The sequence below is a fragment of the Salarias fasciatus genome, chromosome 12 (genome assembly GCF_902148845.1).
Source record: "Salarias fasciatus chromosome 12, fSalaFa1.1, whole genome shotgun sequence".
Taxonomy (NCBI): domain Eukaryota; kingdom Metazoa; phylum Chordata; class Actinopteri; order Blenniiformes; family Blenniidae; genus Salarias; species Salarias fasciatus.
The window spans coordinates 30,579,013-30,605,251 of record NC_043756.1 but is presented as its reverse complement, the minus strand read 5'-3'; the positions used below and the strand labels follow the sequence as shown (position 1 = coordinate 30,605,251).

The following is a 26,239-nucleotide window of genomic DNA, read 5'->3' as shown; positions in this document are numbered from 1 at the left end:
GATTGAATAAGCACTTGCGGTTCTTCACACATCTGGCTGTGTAAGAGCTATGGTTAGTTCTAAAAAATAAATCTAAGCACTACAAATCAATTCAGCATGCACTCATTACAAATATCACAGAGTCCAACCCAGTACTAGCAAGGTGTACCTAATAAAGTGGCGGTGAGTGTATGTATCAGCGTTTGATCTATACAATACGCACACTTTATATATATATAATGTGAGTATCAGTAGATAGATAGATAGATAGATAGATAGATAGATAGATAGATAGATAGATAGATAGATAGAGGTGTGTGTGTGTGTGTGTGTGTGTGTGTGTGTGTGTGTGTGTGTGTGTGTGTGCCAATAACTGAAAACGCTTTTTTTTCCACTTAAGATTTAAGATTTTTATTCATCCTCCAGTATCTGAGACATAGTTGCTGGTTTGTCAAGGTATCTTTACTTTAACACAGACTGCCTCCACGTGGTAATTCAGTGCATTACAACAACATGCTCATAGTGCAGGGCACTGTGGACAAGAAAGTGTTAAACAATTGGAAATAAAGTTATGACATTGGCATTTCATACCACAACTCAATAAAAACACTGGTTCTCCAGCTCAAGTAGCATCTCACCATGAAGATGGTCCGTCTTCATTTATCCAGGCTACAACAGAGTCAAAGTGACTTCTCTTTTCAGGAGCTCACAGTGCCGAGTCGTTTCATCTGGGGTAAAACTGGGATGACTGCAGCTTTAATTAGTTGTGCTGTAACTGCTGTACCTCAGGTTTTAAAGCTTGATATCTTCATGGTTAGAGGCGAGCCGAAGCTGGGGAGTAAACTGAGCTTTTTGTTGGACGAGGCGGCACAGGCTCCCTCCGTCTCATTTGGTGGTGATGGCGACTCCCTGCTTGACCCAGGCGTTGCTGTTCAGCAGGGACAGCATGAAGCGAGCCACGTCTCCTCTTCCCACCGGCTTGCCACTGATGTTGGGCACAAAGTATCCTTCATGGGTCAGAAATTCTTGAGCTGCAGCAGACACAGAGTTTAACATTATAGTATCTTTTCTGTTTTGTTCTTCAAAACATAAAAAAAAACCTTGAGCTCGGTGCTTGAAACTGGATGCATTAAGTCATGTGGGCAACATGGTAAGAAGCCTGCGCTGTGACCAAATGGATCCTGAGGGCATGGACAGAGCTATTTACCGAACGAAGCTCTGCTGACGGCGCCGCGACGTCAGCAGAGCTTCATATGACACCCAGACTGTTTTCACCTGAGGCCGGCTGGTTCTTCAGGCCAGGAGGGCGGACCACAGTCCAGTTAATGTCGTCCGTCTTCTGCAGAAACTTTTCCATCTCGTACATGTTGGTGAGGACGCTTCGAATCATTGGCAGCAGAAGGAAGCGGATCAGGAAGGGGGACTGACCTCCAGAGTTGGCTAAAACAGAACGACAAGGTGCAGAAAGCTGACACACTAATGATGAGGCTGGCTGTTGATTTCCCATCATGCTGCAGCCATACCAACAATGCTACAGTCAGCATTGGCTCCTTTCTTGAAATAAGTCTTTCTTTTACGGCACTTCTCAGCAAATCAGAGGACCTTTTCTAGAGAGGCCTCAAAGGAAAACACTTAGCAGGTCACCTCTGCAGATCAACAAACGTGAACATTTTGACAAATACAAAAATAATAATAATAATAATGATAAAACATTTAGGGAAAATATGAAATGTCATCTGAAAAAACAGGACCTGCTGGCTTTCTGTGTTGCCCTCTAGGTTTTTCCAGTTATTCTGTTTCCTCCTGTGATCTGAAGACGTGTGGTGAGACTGAAGCCTCTAAAGCAGTCGTACTGTGAATGTGTCTGTTTCAGCCTACAGCTCGTGACTCGGCTCTGGATAAAGGTCATTGAGAAGATGGAAGCAAGGGTGGATATCACTCTACGTTGTTGGTTTTGAAGTCAAGGAATTTGTCAGATTTGATTGATGTCAGCTGGAAAACACTTCACCTATCCAGACAGGAGATGAACTACAGTAAGACAGTATTTTTTTTCTCACTAGGATCTGAACAAAAATACAGAATAAAAGAGAGTCTGAATACCAATGAGGAAACACCAAAAGACCAGTTTTAAATAAAGTGCCACTGGAAGTAACCTCCGCACAGGAAACAGACAGCGACAAGCACTGAATGTTTCAGAGCTAAAGTTCTGTTGCTCCTCTCCCGAAATGCGGTGCCAGTCATCCTCACCAGGCAGCAAAAGGCCCTTCACTTACGCTCCGTGTACCAGGAGGTCATGGTGATGATCCTGTTGACCCGCGCCTCCCGCATGGCTTTGACGACAGCCCCCATGGACGTGGTGTAGCCCGTCACCTGGGAGATGAAGGTGGCAGGAAAGCCGAGGCAGGACATGATCACATCGTGTCCTCTGAAATGGCTCGTCAGACTCTCCGATGTGAAAATATCAGCAGTCACCACCTGCAGACGCACGGAGATGGAAAATCATAATGTCTGCGTGTTCAGTTTATTCTGACCACATAAATACAGTCTTATATGAAATACAGTCTTTTTATGACGAGTTTCCATTGCAGAGAGTTGAAGTATGGAATATGAAACCCTGAAGATGTGGAACATTGGTCCCTTTTAAACCTAAAGGAAAAAATTTCATCCTGTCTTGTATTGGAATTTATTTTATACTTTATTCAACAACTGATATTAATTATTTTCATGTTTTCCTTCAGGTTTGTCCAGTTTATCAGTGACGATATTTCAGTTCATTTGTTCTTGTCTTTTCATTTAAAAAACTGTTTTCTTCTGGCCCTGGGGAAAAGGACTGCTGGCATCAATGTAAGAACACCAGAAGAGATGCTGGAAGGGAACACTTGTCAAAGATTATTGTGGAAAACCGTCATGAAACATGTGTGATGTGCAAAACCACTGACTCTGCTCTGAAAGCCCCAGAGTCTGTTTGCCTGGAATCATCTCCTGACATGGAAGAGAACTTCCTGCAGCCTGTTATTGAGGAGGTTGTTGCCGCTCGTTGCCGCTCTGGTTTCAGCTCATGCCTTTACCCCTCTGGTTCTGGCCCTTGTCTAGTTGTGTTTGACAAGATTGAGGCCGTGGCTCGGTCACTTTTACAGGAAGCAGCTGAGCATGTTCAGTCAGGATGGAGCCCCCCTCAGCCCCCTCATTCAGGACCATGGCCAGCTCTCAATCTGCCTCCGCTCCCATTTCATATGAGGCTCCACAGGGCCACTTTAGGGCCACTGCCTTTTTCACATTTGCTTCCTGCCACAGCATCTCATTTCACTGCTACACGGTGATAGCCAGATATATGTCCCGTTAGAGAAGAAAGATGTCTGAACACTGACACCTCTTCTGTTAGGTCTCCATGGCATTAAAGCCTGGATGGATTTGAACTTTTTAAATTTTAATGGGGGAAAAAAAAACCCACCAACAAAGGTGATGGTGTATTAAATTGGGCAGTGATTTTTTTTTTTAATTAGATCAGTTCAGTGTTCCACCTTATAAGGTTGGCAAAGGTGAAGCCCATAGTTGCACGTCAACACTGCTTTAATCACATCTGGGCAGGATTACTGCAGCGCGCCTCATGTTGCGGTCAGCCTGTCACTAACACACATAAGAGGGAACACACCAAGCCTGGCTTCCCTTCACTGGCTGCCTGTGCACTTTAGAATTCATTTTAAGATTCTTTTATTTGTTTTTAAGTCATTGAATGGTCTCGCCATCCGATGAACTGTAAATCCTCTTTAATTGCAATATTGCTACATGTGAAAACTATAAACTTCATTCATTTGACGTCATTTCGAGTCAAATAATGAATGTTTTTATCAAACTTTTATCAAAGTTCTTCATTTTTTCCCCTCAGTACTGAAAATTTGTGGCCCGCACAATGATCAATGTTGATCTCCACACATCACCAGGATTAATCAATGGAAGGTTCATACATGACTGACCGAGCAAATAAAACACGTCACAACAGCTTCTCATGTGATCCACGTGAAGAGGAACGCTGTTTTAGTGGAGGCTGCTAATAATACAAACTCAGCAGCCTGGAATTTACCGAACAGTCACAGCAAAGTATTAAAACACTGGTCATGTTCAGAGCATAAAGAGAGCATTCCATTCATTTCTAGGCCACTTCTAATAGTTCCTCAAATACAACTGAGGTCTTTAAAACACATTACTATTGTAATCACAGCCTTGAAGCAGATAAAGTTACACTGTTGTGTCACACATGGTTGTTAAACCGTGTGACAGCAGGTCAACTAGATGAGGTCCTGCCTCACATAACCCCCTGAACTTTGCACCTACATAATCACCTTCAGGTTGTCGTGGTGCACGGCGAGCTTGGCCGGGTTCCTGACGATGGCGGTGACCGTGTGGCCCTGCTGCAGCGCCTGGTTGACCAGGAACTGTCCGGTCTGCCCGGTGGCCCCCAGCACGGCGATCTTCATCCCTCTGGTCGTGAAGCTCCAGCTGGGACAGCGAGTGGGACAGCAGACGACGTTTCAAACGCTCCGGAGCAGACTGCGCTCAGGGTCCCGCCCTGTTTCACAAGCGTGCAGAAATGATTGTCACGGTGCAATAAAGGAGCTCTCTCAGAGACGTTTAGGTTGCTCATATGACAGGATTTGTGTTTTTATGATGTGCGCTGTGCAGAATGTTCTCATTTATCAGTCACTCATCTAAAATAAATATTCAACTGTCCTGAAAAGTGACTGTAAATCGAGTGCCAGCTGAAAATGTGAGAAACAGACTAAATATTGCCGAGTCGCTGCAGCACAGCTACTTTTGGGTGGATGCATTTGTTATTGGTTGTGATAGAAAAATTACTTCAGTTTTAAATGGATTGTTACTTTTCGCTCTTGTGGTCTGATAAATATGGGTGTGGAGTTGCAGAGCTGCTGTCTCCCCGACCCTCATCACTGACTGTCACCATGAGCTGCACTGGATTTGTGAGCAGCAAGAAGAGACAACAGCTTCGCAGCTTTAGAACTGATCTGAAAGCAAAAAGTCATGACGAACACGCTCTTCACATCTTTTGTGATCGTTACTTCATATTAGTAAAGAGATGAAGTGGTTGCAGTGGCATTACAGCAACGCAGTGTTTGATGAATTCTTCCTAAATGGATAGATTAATAATGCTTGCAAAGCCAATTATTATTAGTTAAATATTGATGGGTTTTGGGTTTTTTTTGTACGAGTACCACTTTGGTTTTGACATTAGTTTTAGTGTTTCCTTTTCATTTCAATAATGTACATTTTTTTTATATACATAAATATGTTTTGACTAATTATTAGACTTGTCTGGTCCCTGTTAGCATAAGATTTTCTTTTTATTTTATTCTCACTGGTATGTATAGTATTTGTGTCCCAACTTGTTTTGTGTTTTGTCATTTTGTCCACTGTCAGTGACCTTTGACCTGCTTGACAGTTGAAAGATAAAGTTTTTGAATGAAATATTTTCTGTGAAAAAGTAGTATTTTTAGCTATTTACATAACGCAGTGTACACTTCATATATGAGAGCAATGAATAGAAAAAAAAAGTTGAACCTGTGAACAAGTGAAGTCTGTGTGGCGTTAAAAGAACAGACGATATCTTTGATCCGTCCGGCTGAGTGCGACGGCACACTACGCTTCTTTGTTGTGTCCAAAGTCGACTGAATGGATTCTTTTCACAGCTGCAGTCGATGACGAGATCTCCAGTCAGATGTTCCCCGCAGACACTGAGCTGATACCGCTGACTGATACTGAACTCGTATCCTTCATGACGGCCAGTCGGAGGATGTTTGTGAAGGTGGCTTCAGGCTACGCTCGAGCTCACTGAGGGCCGTGCAGAGAGACCGCCTTGACTTCTTCCTGGGAAGAGCTCAGCGTGGTTTTTCCACAAAATGCATCAGTTGTGATGTAACTATTCATTTGTTTACTGTTCCTCACTTTTCACAATTTACATCCTCGAGTTTGACTGTGGAACATCTGTTTTATACTTAGCCAAGAAGTCTAATCTCCATCTCATGGAGCTAGTCACACGCTGAACTCGAACTGACTGTGAAGCTGTTTTTCCATCCATCACCTGCACAGACGATCCAACTTGGTGTCAATGAGGACTAAACAGGATTCAGACAAACACTCACACCTACAGGCACTTTAGAGTCACCAGTTAACCTCAACACATGTTCCTGAGCTGTTTCAGTAAACTGGGGAGGAACCCGGGGAAATAATATGCATGCCGAGGGAGAACATGCAAACTCCACACAGAAAGGCAGAGAAGCGTCAAACCAGGCACGTTCGTTCGGTGAGTACCGACCACTACTCCACCGTGCAGCCCCCACAAGCCACTTCTGACATGACAGGTTGTGCTATATGCCCTTTGAAATTATTCTCTAAAAGAGAAACTTTCAACATTCAGTAAGCAAAAATGAAAATATCTTCCTGAGACTTCAAGGTTTTAACAGTTTGACTCACAAGCTGAAACAGTGATTTAACACGTTTTCATAGACTCAACATAGTGAAGAGGACAAACACAAAACAGTGTAACACAGATATATTGTGTTCAGCATCTTTGAAATCAGCAAATCGAAAATGAATTCAGAGAGTGATTACTGTCAGAACTACTGAAATATATACAGAAGTAGTTACACATCCATCCATGTTGTAGCCTCATGGATCACCACAATGTAAACTAAAACTAAACTAAAACTGAATCCAGCAGAGATGCTGTGTGATGAGCACAGAGAGCCGTTCTCTAAGGACAAAAGCAACTGGAAGGGATTTCTCATTGTTATTAACATGAGATGATGCCCGCTTGCTATATCAAATTCTTACTTCCTTTATTCAGCAGCACTTTGAATATTCATTATTTGCATTAATGTTTTTGTTTGGCGTTACTAGATTATTCAAATTAAGCATTTTGATATGGATCCCAGATCGATATTTGTAAGAGTTTCATGCCAGAAATCTGAGAAATGTCACAGTCTGACCATCCTATCTGTGATCTACAGCTTACTATAAATCAAAGAAACAACACTGCAGTTCTGATTTAAACTACAAGCGTATGTGGGGACTAAAAGTATCAGGGAAACTCACCTGAGAGAATCACTGTTCTTTTTGCACATGCAGAGCATTAAATCATGATGGCCTCACTCAAAGAGCAGGGGTCAAAGTAATCCACTGCAATTACAAAAATGCACTTTACAGAGATTAACTGGTAGGTAGGTAAAGGTAGGCAGAGGTTAGTTGAGAAAAATATAGAAGATGTAATGTATTTTGCTTCCTTTAAAATAAAAACTGATGTACACTTACAATTTGTATTATCATGATGTGTATTGTAAAAATGTATTCTGCAAACAGAAAACCCTGCTTCAAAAAACAGCGCGACCTTTAGGTTCTTTATTATAATCACAAAAAAGTGGTAAAATGCCTGCTACAGGCAATACAATTAAATGCTCTTATTAAGTTTAGTTTTTGTACGAAGTATTTTTTGGTTTGTTTTGTTTTTGTTCACAAGCATTGTTTAAGCGAGACGACAGCGATTCCGAGTGTTTCCTTCGTCTGCTTTGTAAATATGTAAGATTCTCAAGTCTGTCTGTTTGTCACAGTGATCTTCGGTGTTTATACTCCAAAATAAGAACGTATTAATCACCACAGGTGCTGGTTTGACACTTGTTTATCTTCTTTTAACAGCGAGCCCTCCCCATGCTGCACCGCCAGACACCGACTCCTCCATCATGCGGCTACTCACCGGATCTGTGTCGCTCCTCTCACACCTGGTCCGGTCAGATCCCGTCACGTCAGACCCGTTCCCGTGTCAGACCCGGTCGCGTCCCCGTCAAGTCCCGTCCCCGCCCGGCCCACCCCGCCTCGCTCCGCTGTCACATATGTAAACATTATGAAACCTTCTTCCCTTCCTTCACAGAGGGGCGAGAGCCGCTGTAACTCCGCACAGCGCCGCCTGGTGTCCTGGAGGGCAAACTGCAGCGCGCTTTGTTGAGATAGAAATATGTCATTTATTCTTCATTTCAATTTTATTTTAACAGAATGGATTCAGATTGTTGAGCTTCTATTCTCTAATCTGCTTTCTTTAGACAGTTGAAGTTTATTAATGGAACACCCCTTGAGATGTAGCATCTCGTTTTCGAGGGGGTCCATAAACACATACATATCTAACACAATTTACAATAACATACATAAATGCACACATTTACACATAAACAGACACACACACACACACACACACACACACACACACACACACACACACACACACACACACACACACACACACACACACGACAGACATGCTCCTTTGTTCCCTCACCCCCCCAATCCTCCATGAATTCAAAAACAGGTAATACATCATTGACGGAAGTTCAAAGGGGGAAAAAAAAACAGAAACAAGCAAACTAAAACAAAACTAAACTAAAAAAAACTAAAAACATAAGCAGGAAGCTTTAAGGTGTGAAAATAATAAGGATTGGAATTGACCCAAAGATGTTACATCGCGAATGGATAAAGGTAACCTATTCCAATCAAATGGAGCCCTGTACTGGAAGGCTCTGCGACCGAGCTCTTTGTTTGTACGTGGAACAGCAAAAGTAAGACTATGAGTGCTTCTTAAAGAATATACAGAAGTAACTGGAACCAAAAATCGCTTAAGATACTGAGGATAATAAGAATAAATACATTTGAAAATGAATAGTATCCAGTGATATGTCCAGGCAAAACTACTGAAGTGCTGAGTAAATCATATCTTATTATTACAACATTTTCTATACAGTATCATGATTTGAAGTGTGATGCATTATGTTTAATACAATAGTTACAGGCCTCTCTCTCCTGCCTTAACTTTTTCTTTCTTTTCGTTTCTGACTACCTGACCTCTGAGGCATACTGTCGTCACCCTGCTCAGTCTGACTGAAGCGCCACAGCCTGCAGCAGTTCAGTTGATTCAGTAGGACTGAACCATTTTACGTAACTTAGTGTTACCAGTGCGTTGTAAATAATATTTGTTTTTGTTATGAATTAAAAAGACAGTGCCATATTAATTTTGTCAGTATTATAATTTTATCAGGGGCCTTTGTGGGCCCTTGATAATGATGATAATGATGGGCCCGTAGAATCCTTCCACCTTAGCCCCCCTTTTCCGCACCCCTGCGTGCGTGCATGACTAAGTAGGTGACGATTACTGTAAATGCTTGAATATTGTTTATCAATGGTTAGACATCGTTTTGGTTGGAGCTCTGTTCATCCTGTGTTTTATGTGTAAGTTTTGGCCGTTTTGAGCTTTGCTCATAAGTCAGGCACACGTGACAGTGTCGTGATCTATTGTGTGAATGTGATTCATACAGTATTTACACTTTGTTTCCGGATGCTTGGTGAGGTGTGTTCATCTGATTTCACTGTAGCTTGGCCTTCCCTTCATGCCATGTCTGCTGGGATTGTTGTTCACTCACGCGCGCTTCACCTGATCAGCCATTTCCTTGCAGTTGCGGTGTACGCCCGCTAGAGGGAGACACAGACCCCCAAATGTATCTAAACCCTTCATTTTCACACACTTGTTTTGTGGTTGTTACTGTTTGGGTCACTTTGACCAAATGATCACATATTTCAGTCATAAATGACAGTGTTGAGCATTTTATTATATAATTTATTTATTTTTACAGTATTTCTCTGTATTTCTGTTTCCTTTGTAGACCACACACACACTCTCATGGGATGGACCTGCTGCACTCTTCCTGCATCCCACACATTCCAACTTCATCCACACCGGTCTCTGTGTTAGATATTGATTCTGGTTTAGAGCTGCTCAGATTGTGGCTTCAGATTGTTCTCTGTTACATGTGACATGTCAACAAGATTATTTTGTATTGCGAATTTTTGTTTATGCTTGTTGAGATTTAATCTGTATGCAAGTATGAGTAAAATCACACACTTGAAAAAATAAAGGTACAAGTAGCCAAGACTCACTTAATGACATTAACAGGAGTATTTGTAATTTGTTACTTCCACAGTCGGTGACAAGGATGTCCCAAGATGCCGTGCGGTGCTGATGGGCAGAATATATGCACTCATCCTCAGCTACTGCAAGACACATAAATACACTCTTCAAGTTTTCCAAAAGGTGTTTCTTGACCTGGATGGAAGGTCTTGTGTTTAAAATGTGTTTGTATTGCTCTTTTCAATACACAGGAAGTCAGTTTGTCAAATAAACACATAGTAAATCAGATTTTCCATTTTATGTTCAAAAAAATCATAAACAAAATTTTTTCTTTGTGTTCATTTGATTTTAAACACTCAGGTAAGAAACAGTGGTAACACTTTACTTGAAGCCCCCCTGTATAACACATTGTAAGTACATTATAGCACTGTATAATTATAGTTATAAACACTCATAAATGATCACAATGCTTTATAATATCAGGACTAACCCTAACCCTATGCTGTACAGTGAGCTATAAAGCATTATGATCATTTATGGGTGTTTATAACTACACCGTAAAAAAAATTCCACAGAATTTACGGTAAAATTCTGTGGTTGCAGCTGTGGTTGCCAGAAATTCCCCGTAAAAATTATGGTAACCACGTAGATGACTTCACGGTATAGTGACTGTAAATTTTACAGTATTTATTTGTTTACAATAATCTCCTGTCAAAATTACAGTCTATCTCAGTAATAAACACAAGACTTCAGAAATTAATTGTATTAATATTTGTTCATTTCCCAAGACACTTCGTCCTTTTCAGGCTCACAGGGAGCTGGAGCCGATCGCAGCTACTTCAGCAGTTTGTCACAGGGCTGACACACATTCCCTGGCATGCATGATTTTGGACTGCGGGAGGAAGCCAGAATACCCAGAGGGAGCCCACATACACAGGGAGAACATGCAAACTCCAGAGAGGCTGTGAGCCCCTATCAGTATTTGAACCTGGGACCTTCTGGCTGTGAGGCCAGAGCGCTAACCACTGCGCCACTGTGCAGTCCATACCCACAATCTGTTCTAGGATATCCTCATGAATAGTATGCACTCAACTTGCGCTCCAAACAGTCAATCGATAACATTGAATAACAACAGCTGATATCATGTCATTGTGAAATATTGTTTTTCTTCAAATCAGCAACATAAGGACCACATGTTGAACATGTTTCTTCTGTAGAAGTGACAGTGTATATCAGTGGTCGTCAATGAGATTTGGCTTCGGGCCACTGTTTTTTGGGCACTTGGAACGCTGGCTGGTGGGGGGGGGGGGGGGGGGGGGGGGGGGGGGGGGGGGGGGGTATGCATGCGCGCGGACTGGACTGGGTGCGGGGTGCGTGTACGGTCGCGGGCCCGGGGGGTGTGTGCGTGCGTGCGTGCGTGCTTGCGTGCGCCCGTTGCAATCCAGTCGTGGGCCGGACTGGGCGGTTCGGCCCTCGGGCCGCCGTTTGACTATCACTGGTGCATAACATGCTGAATGATTAACGGTTTTCTCCTGTAAATTTAAACGTACACATCTGTGGAATCCGTGATTTATCCTGAATAATACTGCAGATTATAGACTTATTTTCCACTTCTGTCTTCATGATATTTCCTCATAAATTTTACAATTCTTTGAAAAGATCACAGTAAAACTGTCTGTCTTTTATATATTGGAAAATTACAGCTATGCACTGTATCTTGATTTATAGAAATTCAGAGTATTTACGACAGTGATTTTGGAATTGATGGTGCTTTGCTGTTGCTGTTTGACAGTTTTTTTACTGTATTTTTTACAAACTTTTTTTACAGTGTTATACTGTGTTCTACCGGGTGCTTCAAGTGAAGTGTTACTGAAACACTTTACATTATGGGCTTAAAAATGTCTTGAAATGCAAAATAACAGAACTTTAAACATGCAACAAGATTACTAACACTAACTGAACTCTTTAATCTACTTCATTTTTTTGCACATTTCCATTCATCCAGCCTCATCTTGTTTTTATAAGCTCTGATTGTTTTGCCTCATTAAAATCGCCTGAGCTCACATGTAAACTCCAGCTCAGCTCAGCGTCCTGCAATCAAAAACACTGAGAAAAACAAGCCCAAAAAGAGAAGCGGGCCTCCCTCTCAGCCTCTGTGTTTACCCCTGCTCTTTGCCATCTTCCTATATAAAGACCGGTCTAGTCGCATCATGTCATTAGTTCAAATAATCCACTTGTGGCTCGGTGCGTTGATTATGCGATCACACCAGAGGACTAAAGACTAAAGCAGCTTCGGCACAGTCTGCCGGGAGCCGTGCAGCGGGGAGAGCTCCACACATGAGGCCTCTCTGTTAAGTCTGCGCTGTGTTTGCAGTTCAGTCACACACGGTGACCGGGCTGATGGATACCCTGCAGTTTCTGACCTGATCCTGGTGCAGCGGAGAAGGATGCAACACAGCAAATGGCTCTTTGAAGACGTACTGAAACTGCAAGCTGACAGCCGAAGACCCTGGGAAGACGCACTGAAGGCGGAGACCACGTAAGTGAAGATGTCCCGAAGAGAGCCGGAAAGGCTGGTTTCTTTTAGTCCCAATCTGGATCAGATTAAAGAGAACTTTACCCAGCTTTTGGTTTAATGAAACAAAAACTGTTTCATACACGAATGTCTGTAAAGATGTGAAAACACTATTCTTTCAGGTGTTCTAATCCAGTTTTTGACTTTTTAAATGAATTAATTTGACTTAAATCTTCCATTTTTTAAAGTATACATCAAAATAATGGCTGTTAACTTTCATGTAAAGCACATTAAAAAAAAACAACAACATTCAAAGCCTGCGTTTCCCAGCTCCTTGTCTCCTTCTCTGAGTAAATAAACTCGAATCTGAGTCATTTTTTTTCCATTTCCTCTGTTTTACACGTTGCTTTATGTAAGACTTCGTGGAATTCAGACCAAAACAGTCCTGTGCTGCCAGATTGAGGCCAATCTGAGGCCAGGAGGTAATGAGATTTAAAGGGCAGCAGGTTGACCACCCTGCAGACTCGCTGCTGCAGCTGAGCCTCGCTCCCCTCCTCACTGTATGGATGACGGGGTTTACTGGACGAGATGTTTTTAACGTTTACAGGCAGCTGAAATCAGCCTGGCGCCATATGCAGCACCAAGCACGAAGCTCGACACAGTTCTAAACTGCCGTCAGACACACACAGATACTGAGCAGCCCGTTGATAAACGTCTGCTTCGATGTGGTTTTGTGACAGGAACAGCCATGGGATGTGGCGTCACCAAGTCCGACCAGTTCCACAAACAGTCACAGTCAAAAGGTAAAGCTGCTTCAGATGAAGCATCAACGCCCCCTGCTGTGATCTGTCCCCCTTTGTTCACATCCTCATTGTTTTCACGCTTCTGTGTTTCTTTTCTTTTTTGTCTTTCTGTTCTGCTGCGTGCAGCCGTCACAAGTAAGAACCATCTGTCACATCTTTCCTGGTTTTCTTGATGTCTGCCAAATGTTGGACATAAACTCATTTTTTCCCACATATCTTAATCAGTTTTAGTGTCAGACATCCGCTGCTGACCAGACAGATACTGGTCATACTGTATCATCCTGTCATTTTTCAGTAGGAATCTGATGCTAATAATATGCAACTAAATAATCAGTTGATTGAAAGAAATGAGAAAACAAAGCAGAGTCAAGCTGAAACTGAAATTGGTAAATGGTAAATGGACTACACTTACATAGTGCTTTTCATCTGCATTAGCAGTGTGAAGCGCTATATAAGTCTTTTCTTTTCTGAAAAGATGTCTACATAAACAGCCTCGTCCCGATCAGCTGGGAGAGAGAAGAGAGTTTTAACGTCACATCTTTTCTCCCTGCAGCCATGAGAGCCGCTGTCCTCATCCAGCGATGGTACCGTCAGTACGTCGCCCGCACCGAGATGAGGCGCAGGTACACCTGGCACATCTTCCAGTCCATCGAGTACTCTGGAGAACAGGCCCAGATCAAGGTGACACAGCGCCCCGTGTGGCCGACTGGACTCAGCGTTTGTTCACAGATGGACTGAAAACCTTCCTTCTCTTCTCCGTCCAGCTTTACAACTTTCTCGGGTACCTCATGGACAATTTCACCCCGTCATGCAATGAACGTAAGACCTCTCTCCTCATGTCATGGTGAGTTTCCGCCGTTTGTCAAATTGAATATTTAAAACAAATGTATGGGCCTCTGCAGGAAACTTGATCTCGCACATCTTCCGGGAGAACGAGGTTTGCCGGGACGCCGAGTGGGAGCGCTACTTCTGCTACCAGAACATCGAGGTGCCCGAGATTTACTCTGGACCCCACCTCACCTTCCCCATGACCTTGGAGCAGGCCGTCGGGCTGGTCGAGGCCTTCCGGAACAAGAAAGTACGTGCACCACTGTAGATTGTGTTCGTATTCAGTTCCTTTGTGTATTTATACCACCAAATGTAGCAGAGGCGAACATTTCAGCTCACGTCGCATTGAGACTTCACATCAGGAGAAGACACAGTCACAAGCCAGGACCCACTTCAGCTGCAGAAAAATGTCAAAACATCATCATTAGATGCAAAACCCAAGTCCTTTTTATTCATTTTTGTTGACTATACGTCCACATATGTGAAATTAATGCTGGTTTGATGATGAAACATTGCAGGTTAGACTAATGGGGTCCGGTGATGGAGTTGTGTTTTCAGACGATCTGTCGAGGCGTTGTGTTGTGTGAGTCTGTGCGAGTCTCCTGCTGACGAGCCTCTCTGCCAGCAGCAGCTGCACTCGCGCTACGTCCTCCAGCTCCTCCTGGAGACGTGGAAGCTGCTCCGCATGTTGCCAAACATCAGCCGCATCTCCACCTGCCACAGCAAGGAAATCACCATCTGCGGTGAGACCAAAGAAAAGCAGAGATTTCTGATTCCAGTGTTCGTGATAGACGTGTCAGTATAGGTGCCTGTAAGAGTCGAGACTTGAGAGATGTTATGATTTCATGAGTAAAAGAAAGAGGAAGCCCAGCAGCAACCTTTCTGTTTCAGCTATTAAAGCGAGTGAGGCCAAAAAGAAAAGATCTGTCTGATAGCCTCTTAATGTTTTCTTGCTTGGAATAACCAACTTGACGAATGTGTTTATGTGTTTTTCAGGAGATTTGCACGGACAACTTGAAGACCTACTTCTGATTTTCTACAAGGTTGGACTCTGTAAACATAAATGTGTTCTGCTTGATTTAATTTCTGTATTTAGAAAAAGGTGAAATGTTCTGAACATTGTCAGCAGATGTTAATTGTGTAAAACCTTGTATTCAGTGTAGCACTGTCCGTCGCATTTAGAGTTAAAACTCAGTTTTAACTGCTCGGTTTTGCGGCTCTGTCCCTGCCAGAACGGCATGCCGTCCTTAGAGAAAGCCTATGTGTTCAATGGGGACTTTGTGGACCGAGGCAGAGACTCCATCGAGATCCTCCTCATCCTCTTCTCTTTCCTGCTCGTCTACCCGAGTGAGGTCCACCTGAACAGAGGGAACCACGAGGACCACATCGTCAACCTGAGGTCAGTAAGAGAAGCCACAAGAAAGACTGCTCAAACATTTTGTGTTTCCTTTTCTCTGGTTCTTAACTTGTGTTTCTCTGCTGGGTTCAGATACGGCTTCACTAAAGAGGTGTTGATGAAATACAAAGTAAGTATGACAGACAGCCTGACAGTTTCCTCCATCGTCTCACCTTTGCTGATTTAACGAGCCTCGATGTGTCCTGATCCGGGCTAACTTTAAAACAGCGAATCAAAGTAACTGCTGTCACCTGCGACGGTCCCAGGAAAGCTCAATTATAGGCCGCCGCCCCCACGCACACCATCACGGCCGCCACTCCTCCAGCTAAGAGGATTTGAGGTCATTAAACCAGATGGCGGCGGGACATCTGGCTCCTGATGAGTCAGGCAGGTCCGGCTGGTCCAGAGTCCCACAGAGGAAACCTCCGACGCGCCAGACGCTCCACATGTGTGCTCCTGTCACACTTTCTGAACCAGAGACGGCTGGAACTCATGTCTGAGGTGACGAACACCGCTGGCGGGGCTTCGCTTTGGACCTGAACCTGATCCTCACATCATCCCCTCAACAAACTGTTCAAGCATCAATTAAAAAATATAAGAGTATTAATCTGTTACATGAACGTCATCCAGTATTTCTGGACGGTTTTCGGCTCTCAGACAGCCGGCCTGTCCTTCATGTCCGGGTTTCTCTGCAGATGCACGGTAAGCGCATCCTGAAGCTGCTGCAGAAGATCTTCAGCTGGTTGCCGTTGGCGACAGTGATCGACCAGAAGGTGCTGGTCCTGCACGGCGGGATCTCGGACACCACGGACCTGGGTCTCCTCACCAGGCTGGACAGACACAACGTGAGCAGCCGGCGAGCGCCCAGCCGGTCAGGCCGGGACCGCGGCGGTCCGTAATCAACCCGTCCTCCTCTCCCCTCAGTACATCTCCGCCCTCAGGCCTCCGAAGAGGAGGCACCACAGCTCGGCGGGGACGTCCATCGACTCCGACATGGAGGAGGACGTCTGGCCCGCCAACAGGATGTTCCAGAGACGAGCCTCCCTCACCTTCCCCAAGGCCCTGGGAACCAAGGACTGCTTCCACAACCGCTCGCTGCAGGACTTCAACGAGCGCCTCAAGAACAACATGGAGGAGCTGGAGGCCCGCAGGAGACAGCTGGTCCTCGGCTCTGCGGTCTGCACCGCCGACAAAGACAATCTGTGCTCGTCCACTGACTCCATCAAGAGCGACTCGGTCAAAGACGAGTGGAAGCAGGTGAGGCGGCGGTCACACCGAAATCACACACAGATGACACACACACACACACACACACACACACACACACACACACACACACGCTTGTCTTCCCACATGGGCTTTAGGCTGCTGCTTATGCTTTAATAAAAATGTAGAATAGATTAGGACTCATTTTAAGGGAGTCGTCATACTTGCATTAATCCACACAGCCGATCCTGAGGCTACGTTTCACACACATTCAGGTTTTTCAGATGTTTTTCACCCGACATGCTTCTTACATTTGTGTATCAGAATTATTGATGTAATTCTGGTTGTAGTGCTGTCTGATAATTAGTCAAAGGAAGTTCTGAGAATCTCTTCAAGAGTCACTTTGAAGGTGCTAAATGTGAAAAATTGCTGTGACTCATGCTGAAATCTGCTCGTGTGTGATTTTCTGCTTCTGTAGATTAAAAGATGTAGAAAAAATGTAGATCGGATCTGAAGAGCAAATGTGAAGCTCGGTCTTTCCAGACCTCACGGCTGATGTGATACCATGATACTTTTAATTTGTTTTCAACAGAATGGAGCCTTTAAAAAGCTTCATGTGTTGCTCTGGATGGAGAATTGTGTCATTCTAAGTATTTTGTATGAACTGAAATCAGACCTGGACCTGCTCTTCTGGAGGTTTACCCCAAGAAACACACAAAAACCCGATATTTTTCTAATTATTATGTTCCTTCAAATATCTGAGAATAGACTTAAGTTAAGAAAGAGACGCCTCTGTGTGTGTGTGTGTGTTTTCTGTGAGGCATCACGTGGGCTCACCTGAGGATATGCTGTCCTCACTTGTTTTTTTTTTTTGCCATGGAGAGAAGGACAGGTTGGTCAGAGGTCAGAGGTCAGAGGTCAGGACCTTGATCGGTAATCAAACCTCACCTCCGAGGAGGTGCCGGGTGATTTAGTGCCTACGCAACGCTCCAAATAGTGTAATCCACTGCGCCATTAATCCCTCCGACCTGCCTTCGGTCCGCCTCTCAGCCTGGAAGTCCCACTAAAGCTTTAAAACTCCTCCAGGCTCCTGCTTGTCCTGTTTGTTCCTCTGGACTTTCAGATAAAACAAACATGACCACAGAAGAAACAGCTCACTAAAAAACATTCGCTCACTTTAAAATCATGTCTTGAATATCAGAGAGAATTTTACCAAACTGGGATGTCTGTCATTTCCTGTGTAGCCTCCATAACGCCTCTTGTTCGTCTCAACCAGAATGATTGTTTTTGTATTCGTGTCGGTAAATGAGATCTCCCTGCTCTGGTTCTCTCGTGGCTCCAGGTCCTGGACTTGCTGTGGAGCGACCCGATGCCCCAGGAGGGCTGCGTACCCAACGAGGTGCGAGGCGGAGGCTGCTACTGGGGCCCCGACGTCACCGAGGACTTCCTGAACCGACACAACCTGCAGCTCATCATCCGCTCCCATGAGTGCAAACAGGAGGGCTACGAGTTCTGCCACAACCGGAAGGTCAGCTCAGACCGCCAGACGCCGATAATCCCTCAGTCTGCTGCCTCCGCTCAGCGCTTTACCACCTCTACAGTCTTAGATTGTCCTGAGAACTCATCAAGTCTTCCTGTTTTAGCATCGTTTTTCATCCTCCTCTTCTCTTCTCTTCCCTCGGTTTCCTTCAGGTCCTCACTCTGTTTTCTGCCTCCAATTACTACGATGTGGGAAGCAACAGGGGGGCGTATGTGAAGCTGGGCCCAGACCTCGTGCCTTATATGGTTCAGTACCAGGCCAGCAGCATGACCCGAGAGCTCACAGTGAGACAGAGGTACAGGAAGCCACAGGCCCGCTGTCCGAGTCCTCATCCTACCCCTCAGCCTTTCATTCAGAAATGTGAAAACTTCCTTTTGTTTTCTATTGAGCTGTCTTGTTTTTTTATTCTATTCATTTTTTACAATGAACAAAATGAATGTTTGCATAAATATAATTTAGGTATGTTTCCACTAGATGATGCCAGTCAGGCACTGAACACTTGACTTTCTTAAAGCAGGCTGTTTGAGGGGAGACACTTTCCCCGCCTTGCCGTCCTCGCTGTTCAGTCTCCGTCTCCTCTCGCAGTGTCGGCCGGACCGAGCGCTCGGCTCTCAAAGTCCTGCGGGAGCAGCTCTTCGCACACAAGTCCGACCTCATCTGTGCCTTCAGAAAGTTTGACAAAGACAACACCGGTGAGCGTGGGTTTCGCTTCACGTCACTCTTTCACAGATCAGGTGTCGCTTCATTTTCTACCTTGATGATGTTTTTTTTTAACTGTATTTTTTTCGACCGATGACTAAAGAGATAAATATATTCTCAAAACCTTTATATCTTTTGTGATGCGTATTGATGAATGTACAGAATAGGACGAGGAAAACGCAGCTTGTCCAGAGTCTTTCTAACATTGTGAAGTGGTGGTGTCAGGCCGCGTGTCTCTGAACGACTGGGCCTCGGTGGTGGAGAGCGTGATGCACCTGGATCTGCCCTGGAGGATGCTGCGCTGCCAGCTGGTCACCTGCAAGACCAGCGACGGCATGGTCGACTACCAGGAGTGGTTCCACGAGCTCGCCATCAACGGGCACAAAGACATGGATGTAAGGACGGAATGTCAGCTCTTCACGTTCTGTCAGAATCCAGAACATTCACTCACAGTGAGCCCTGCGGAGCTTAATCCAGATGGACAGACGTTCCTGTGGTAGTAAATGATTGAAAAGAGGCACGACGGAGCCGTTCTTCAGATTTCCTCTGCGTTTCTCTGCTTGCAGCACATCGACCAGAGCCTGCTGGAGACGCTGTACCGCCATCGCTCCACGCTGGAGACCATCTTCAGGATAGTCGACACCGACAACTCAGGTCAGAGCAGCTTGTCCGGACATTCTGCCAGACGAGGACTTCTGTACATCAGCTTTTTTTAATCTTTCTATTTTTAATGAAAATCTTTAAAAGATAATAAAATAATTGCATCTTATATTAACTGTTTACCATCTGAACAGTTCTTAACTTTAGAAGTAGATTTAAGTTTATTCGTACTTTATAACAACAGAGAAATTCAAAAACCCTCAAAGGTTTTTTAAATGATAGGGTTACTAATAATCTGAGAAATCTTTTTTTTTTTTTTACAATTTTCAGCTACTTCATACCACTTTATAGTATTTTGTTTAATTCTGCCTGAAAGTTTAGGTTTCTCATTTTTATTTTCATCTTCTCTCTGAGAGCGACTGTAATGTCGTCCACATCAGCCTCCTCTGCCTCATAACGCCTCACTGAAACATCTGGATAAATCCCTCATCAGTTCAAGCTGAACAGACACAAAAATAATATTGACAAATGAAAATTAGCTCTACGTTTCATAACTGAAAGTGGAAATTGTGAAAAATTAAAAACATGTTGGTTTTTAGATGTATAAATTGATTAATTAGAAAATGTGGTTCTTTTCTGCTGAATCACAGACTGACAGGAAACTGCTGCGTCGGGGTGCAGTGAATCTGAAAAAGAAAAGAAGTGTGTCATGAATGCTGGTCGGTCGGTTATAAACGGCGCCGCTCTGTTAATCCAGAGCGCGCATGTTGATGATGTGGGGATAGCAGGTCAGGATCTCCTGACGCTGGATGCGGATTAGCCCACTGATCGACCGGCGTCCTCCCTGCTGCCCGCCCACACGGCGGCTGACCTGTAATCCGCTCTGCCCCAGGCTTCATCTCCCTGGAGGACTTCCGGCAGACCTGGAAGCTGCTGAGCGTCTACCTGAAGATGGAGATCACGGACGAGGCCATCTCCGACCTGGCCATCACCATCGACAGCAACCACGACGGCAGCATCGACATCGACGAGTTCATGGAGGCGTTCCGGCTGACGGACAGGAAGAGCCGGCTGGAGCGCGGCCGCAGCATGTTCATGGGCACGGCGTCGGACCTCACCAAGCTGGACGCAGACCCCAACGTTTGACCTGAAAACCAAACGCCGCGGAGGGGGGGGGGGGGGAAGACAACGCAAAGACAACGCAAGCTGCTTTGGTGACGCACATGAAGAGATCGCAGGAGATTAGGACGAGGTCAGAGGTCAGGGTATCTGACGGCGAGCGCTCACTTCACAGTGGACGCATTCCTGGAACGTCAACACGTCCCTGTTGACCGGAGCGGCTGAGAACACCGAGAACAGGGCTGCGCAAATAGACTCTATATTTTTATAACTAAGGTTAAAAGACAGTGTTGTTTTTTTTTTATTCTGTGTCTCTGAAGGATTATTGGATGACCGTGGAAACGATATGATGATAAAGATGCATGCCTGAGGACTGCAGATGTGTCCATGTTTTCTAAAAATCAAGTGAGGTTTAAAAGCAGGAAGATAACATAGAAATAAGAATGCTGCAGCGCGAACAAGGACGCGCCGTCTCAAGGCCAGAGTGAGGCTTGTAACAGACATAAAGAGAAGAAAAACGACTCCTGAGCAAGAGGAAGTGCACAGAAACATAAACACAGGACACGAAAACCGTGACTGTAATACGAAGAGAAGAGGGCGTGTCGGGACGTTCCTCTGATCAGTGCGATCCGGTGGGATCTGTGGACATAACACTGACAACACGACAGACTCCAACAACACAAGGAACTGTGAGGGAATCAGACCAGAACACTGGGAAAACATAAACCGCCAGAAGCCAAAGAGAAAATGGGCGCTGAGACAAGACGCCGCTCCGTCAGATGAGAACGTTAACGCCACATTTCATTCACTGTGGCAGAGCCCTACGTATGAACCAGTGAATCCTCTCTGCAGTGTCATGTCTTCCATTCATCTGTGCTCTTTCTCTTTCCTGCCCGGGGGTTGAAGCGAGCGGTGCGTTGTGAGCCGTGCGTTTCTGTGACGGAGGTCGCAGACGTCCTTCCGTTACTCGGTAGCCTTGCATGTCAGGCAGACGTGACGTCTGAGGGGCGCCGCAGACATCAGGGAGCTCACAGGCCTCCGCGTCATCGAAGCGACGCGCTGCAGTCATTTACAGCAACGCAGTGTTGCCGGTGCCTTAGCAGCAGCAGCGCTGGGTTTAGACTTTAGCCTGCCTCAACCTCGTTTTGTATCTGTGCCGCCTGCCAACGTCTCGGGTGGGAAACCGTCTCCCACCTCGTCCAGAACGGAGAACTCACCACTTTGTTTGTTTGACCTCTTGGATATACGTTTACCCGCAATTTGTTGCTTCACCGTTAATTTATTTAATTCATTTATTAATGGGTACATTTTTTTCAGTGTTTCCTCTAAAACAACTGAGAGCTGACAAAGTGGCGTCAGTCAAGAGGAATAGAAAAGCATGTATTCTCCAAAACCCTGACTTGAATTATTCTAAACTTTAATCTGCTAGATTTGGTCCTGATGTGAGTTTTTGTAATGATGGCTGTAAAAACTTTACTGTAAATACTTTTAAATACAGTCGCATTCATATCCTCGTGTCTCTGCGTGTTTGAGTTACAGAAGGGACTTTTTGAAAATAAGTTTTATTTCACAGACCTACAGGTCCCCCGTCCATCACAGGACACACACACACACACACACACACACACACACACACACACACACACACACACACACACACGGGGATGCACCAACTTCCCAATCGGTGGCAGCAAACCTGAGGAAACTTCACATTGATAAAAACCAATCGGGACTCAGATCCATGACCTTCTCACTGTGTAGAGTTGTTAACCACTACACAGCCCTGCAGCTGTTTTGTTTGGTGTGTTTTTTGGTCACTGTAAATACATGACAAAAGTTTTTTTCTTCTTTTTTTTTGTTATCTAACAACTTAAGTAGATGGATATCAAGAAGTTTTATCTTCCACTTACTTAAAAATTCAAAATTTATAAATGCGGTCAGTTTGAAGGATTGTACAGGCAAATCTACTTTAAAACGTAATTATTCACCTATTTTCTATCTTTTAATCCATTAGTCTTAGATGGAGTCAGTTATTCACCTGACATGCGTCTGGGTTGTGGAAGGAAGCAAATGGACAAAAATCACAGGGCTTGAGACAACATGTAAACTCCACATATAAATCCTGGAATCCTTATTTGATATCAGTCGAACCACGACACCGCCCTGATCACACTGCTCTGTTTAGTCCACCAAGAGCCTGACAACCCGAGGGTGTTGGACATGTTTAGTTTTCTGGTTGTTAATTATGATCAGTATTCATTAACATAAGCACCTTAAGCCTTTTATAAATATAGTCTGAAGATTTGAAGAAGCTGATTTTAATATTATTGTTCATAAAACAACTAAATCATAAAAAAGACGAATACAGCAGGTAGGTGTTGTATCGTAATTCGCCAGCAGGGGGCAGCACAGATTCGCTTACAGGAACGTGTGTGAGTTTTACAGGACTTTTTAAGATTATAAACAAATGAATAAATGTTTCAGAGACCTCACGTGGGACATCCTGAAGATTTTCTGTCAGGTTGGCTTTCACTTCATTATTTGAGGGTGGATATTAAACCGGTCTGGAGCTCTTTGCAGTTCACACGAGCCATTAGAACTATTTCACACTGGAGAGCTTCACTGCTCTGTCCGTTAGTCCTCCTGATACAGAAAGCACAAACTCGAATCAGAGCGACAGTCTGCATGTTGATAAATCACATGAGAAGAAGGTCCTAAGAGGTGAAAAAGTTCCGGCAGTCTTCATTCTGTCTAACTGAACCAGCTGCCTGTGGATAGGGACAGACACTATTTAGAAAGAAAGGCATGTTCAGAGATCACAGACGCTGCCTTGCAGTCATTTTACAGATGAAAAAGCAAAGAAAACCAGTTTCTCACAAAGAAAATAAAAATTCTAACCACCAATTCTTCATTTTTGATGTAAATTTGAAGCATGGAAGCTTTTTCATCGAGTAGTTGCTTTTTTTCGATTTATTATATATTTACCATCTATCAGTCCACTTCTATACAGCTTCATATGAATTAGGGTCACAGGAATGAATCCCAGCTGATACTGTGCAGGTCCCCGGTCCATCACAGGACACACACACACACACACACACACACACACACACACACACACACACACACACACACACACAAAACCTAATAATAATAATAATAAAATGAAGTATTTACATCACTCAGACAGCAACCAACTCAAAATTGCATAGAGTTACATAAATGATACAGCAGCATCAGGACGTGTTAGTGTAATGATGGCTCTTGCATACAAGCTGTTTTTTAGTCTGTTTGTTTTGGTTTTTAATGTCCGAAAGCATCTGTCTGAGTGCAAAAGTTCAAAAGAGTTCCTCCAGAGATGGAAGGGGGCGGCCGGGGATCTTCTCAGCTGTGCTGATGATCCTCTGGAGCGCCTTCCTGTTTGCTGCTGTGCAGCTGAAGAACCAGACGCAGAACCAGGACGTGAGGATGCTCTGTATGGAGCACCTGCAAAAAGACACCAGCAGTTCCTGTCTGAGGGGGTCGTTTCTTAGAGTCCTTAAGAAACAGAGTCTCTGCTGCCTTTTTGATGCTGGCTGTGGTGTTGGCGCTCCAGGTCAGGTCCTCTTGCTTGTGCACGCCCAGGAATGTGCAGCTGGAGACCCTCCACGCGATCTCCACCGATGAAGAGGGGAGATAGATCCGTTTCCTTCTTCCTCCTGAAGTCCACGATCATCTCCTGTGTCTTCTTGGTGTTCAGGATCAGGTTGTTCTCCACCTGGTCCCGGTACAGACTCATCCCCTCCAGAGATCAGCCCACCACCGTGGTGTCGTCAGCAGACTTTATGATGCTGCTGCTGTGGTGTGTGGATGTGCAGTCGTGCATGGAGAGAGTGTAGAGCAGGGGGCTCAGCACACAGCCCTGAGGAGCGCCGGCGCTGAGGCCGATGGCTGAAGAGACATGGGAGCCGACCCTCGTCCTCTGAGAACGACCCGTCAGGAAGTCTTTGATCCACCAGCAGAGTCCGATAGGCCCAGGTGGTTCAGCTCTGACTCCAGTCTGTTCGGTAATATTGTGTTAAACGCAGAGCTGAAGTCCACTAAGAAAAATTTCATTCGAAGTGCTCAGCAGTAGCAAAAAAATCAGTACAATCCAATACATCACAATACAATAATACACACATTTAGTTCAGTTCAGTTCAGTTCAGTTTATATTAGCTCAAAGGCAATGGAATGAAGTCAGACTTATTATCTCCCACCAGAGGCGGAGTGTGGGTCTCAGTACAGAGGGGGCGGAGCATCCTCGACCGGCCCTTATGACAGTAATTTTACCATTTAAACGATCCCTCATGCTACCATCCAACAACACAGTAATGCTCACTTTTATTGAGCCAAGCAAACCTCTATGCCTCAGAAAGCAGAATAAAGTCACAAACCAGTTCACAAACTTGTTCTGAAGAACATACACATACACATACGCGCGCACATGCACACACACACACACACACACACACACACACACACACACACACACACACACAAAACATATGCAGCCTGACAGCTGTCAATCTCAGAGCGTCCGCTGTCCATGGTGCTGAAAGCTCAGATAAAAACTCACTGGCTAAATCTGTACCATCTTTGATACTCGTACAGCTTAAATATAAAATGAACACAGCTGGTCTAAAATTACACAATCTATTCAGATAGATATAGACACAGCTATCTAAATCTTTTGGAATTCACGTATATTAGAAAAAAAACACCAAAACAGAAGAAGACCTGGCTGAGAATGGCTTCTGGTGCTTGAAATCAGTGTACAGTAATTCTTTCTTGGGCTTCAACAGATTGAGTGGCACTGTTGCTCATCTCTGTAGGTGACTGGCATTTCGCCATTCTCTAACATTTGGAGGTCCTGGTTGCTCCTGGTCCTCCAGACCCTGAAGTTCTGATAACTCAGGCTCCTCTTTGAGCTGTGGAGGTCCTGGTAACTCAGTTTGCTCTATGGTCTGTGGACGTCCTGATCTACTTACGTAGGGCGCTTGTGTGTCAAAGTAAATTGTAATGCATCCGCAGGGCTGTCATGTGATCAGCTCACCTCCAGAGGAGGTGATGCGGAGCTGTAAAAAAATGACAACGAAAGTACTGGAAGCACGTAAGTCTCATATTTTCTGTCAAGTGTGGATAGAACAGGGTGAGTCAAAGTCGAGTTACACCTTTTTATTATACGAAGAAACAGATATAGCCTTTATTCAGTAGAACGTGGCGTTGCACACTTGCCCCATGAAGTTATAGTTAAAAGAGTAGAGTTTCGACTTTACCGTAGCTTGTAGCGTTGTTAGCGTAGTTAGAACAGTGGCTAGCGCTAACAGGTTAATTTTATAAGCCTCTGAAAGCACAAAAACACTGTATGTGTTATTTGGATTTGCCTGTGGGACCAGTTTGACATCAGAAGGCCTTCAGTTCATTTGCATACAGCACTTGCATAGAAATAATCCTGTCCAGGGCACATTAATAACATGTCAAAGTTGTCTTGTGCATGTGGTAATGTTCACTTCAACGTGCAATTTTCCATCACGTTATTCACTGTTGTCAGACATCAGAACTTCGTGCTTGTAAC

General features: G+C 44.5%; 2 protein-coding genes across 3 annotated transcripts; one reads left to right on the top strand and one right to left on the bottom strand.

The window, feature by feature from the left end:
• Positions 1 to 377: 377 nt before the first annotated feature.
• LOC115398599 (flavin reductase (NADPH)-like) lies at positions 378 to 7,870 on the bottom strand. 2 transcript variants are annotated; one of them, XM_030105444.1, is made up of 5 exons: positions 7,742 to 7,870; positions 4,320 to 4,546; positions 2,253 to 2,454; positions 1,255 to 1,419; positions 865 to 1,010 (listed from the first exon to the last, which is right to left on the bottom strand). In XM_030105444.1, the coding sequence occupies exons 2-5, from the start codon at positions 4,452 to 4,454 to the stop codon at positions 865 to 867; spliced, it is 648 nt and encodes a 215-aa protein (XP_029961304.1). In that variant the 5' UTR covers positions 4,455 to 4,546; positions 7,742 to 7,870. The 2 variants fall into 2 exon arrangements, with proteins under 2 accessions (XP_029961305.1, XP_029961304.1); XM_030105445.1 differs by lacking the exon at positions 7,742 to 7,870 and having other exon boundaries at positions 378 to 1,010; positions 4,320 to 4,454.
• A 5,320-nt stretch (positions 7,871 to 13,190) lies between these two features.
• On the top strand, positions 13,191 to 20,670 carry ppef2a (protein phosphatase with EF-hand domain 2a). Its single transcript, XM_030104775.1, has 17 exons — positions 13,191 to 13,255; positions 13,382 to 13,390; positions 13,809 to 13,936; positions 14,020 to 14,074; positions 14,158 to 14,333; positions 14,712 to 14,826; positions 15,080 to 15,126; positions 15,316 to 15,482; positions 15,573 to 15,609; positions 16,175 to 16,324; positions 16,404 to 16,736; positions 18,028 to 18,213; positions 18,378 to 18,520; positions 18,811 to 18,917; positions 19,150 to 19,319; positions 19,491 to 19,578; positions 20,417 to 20,670. Exons 1-17 carry the CDS (start codon positions 13,201 to 13,203, stop codon positions 20,668 to 20,670), a joined length of 2,220 nt encoding a protein of 739 aa, XP_029960635.1. The 5' UTR covers positions 13,191 to 13,200.
• Positions 20,671 to 26,239: the final 5,569 nt, after the last annotated feature.

Bases quoted from the DNA above. Each gene is read 5' to 3' on its own strand.
- LOC115398599 (XM_030105444.1), bottom strand. From the start codon at position 4,454: ATGAAGATCGCCGTGCTGGGGGCCACCGGGCAGACCGGACAGTTCCTG. The intron at 1,420-2,252 runs GTAAGTGAAGGG...GTTCTGTTTTAG, and splicing joins GACCTCCTGGTACACGGAGC to CCAACTCTGGAGGTCAGTCC. The intron at 1,011-1,254 runs GTGAAAACAGTC...TGTCTGCTGCAG, and splicing joins GAAGAACCAGCCGGCCTCAG to CTCAAGAATTTCTGACCCAT.
- ppef2a (XM_030104775.1), top strand. From the start codon at position 13,201: ATGGGATGTGGCGTCACCAAGTCCGACCAGTTCCACAAACAGTCACAG. The intron at 14,334-14,711 runs GTACGTGCACCA...CTCTGCCAGCAG, and splicing joins AGGCCTTCCGGAACAAGAAA to CAGCTGCACTCGCGCTACGT. The intron at 18,214-18,377 runs GTCAGCTCAGAC...GGTTTCCTTCAG, and splicing joins AGTTCTGCCACAACCGGAAG to GTCCTCACTCTGTTTTCTGC.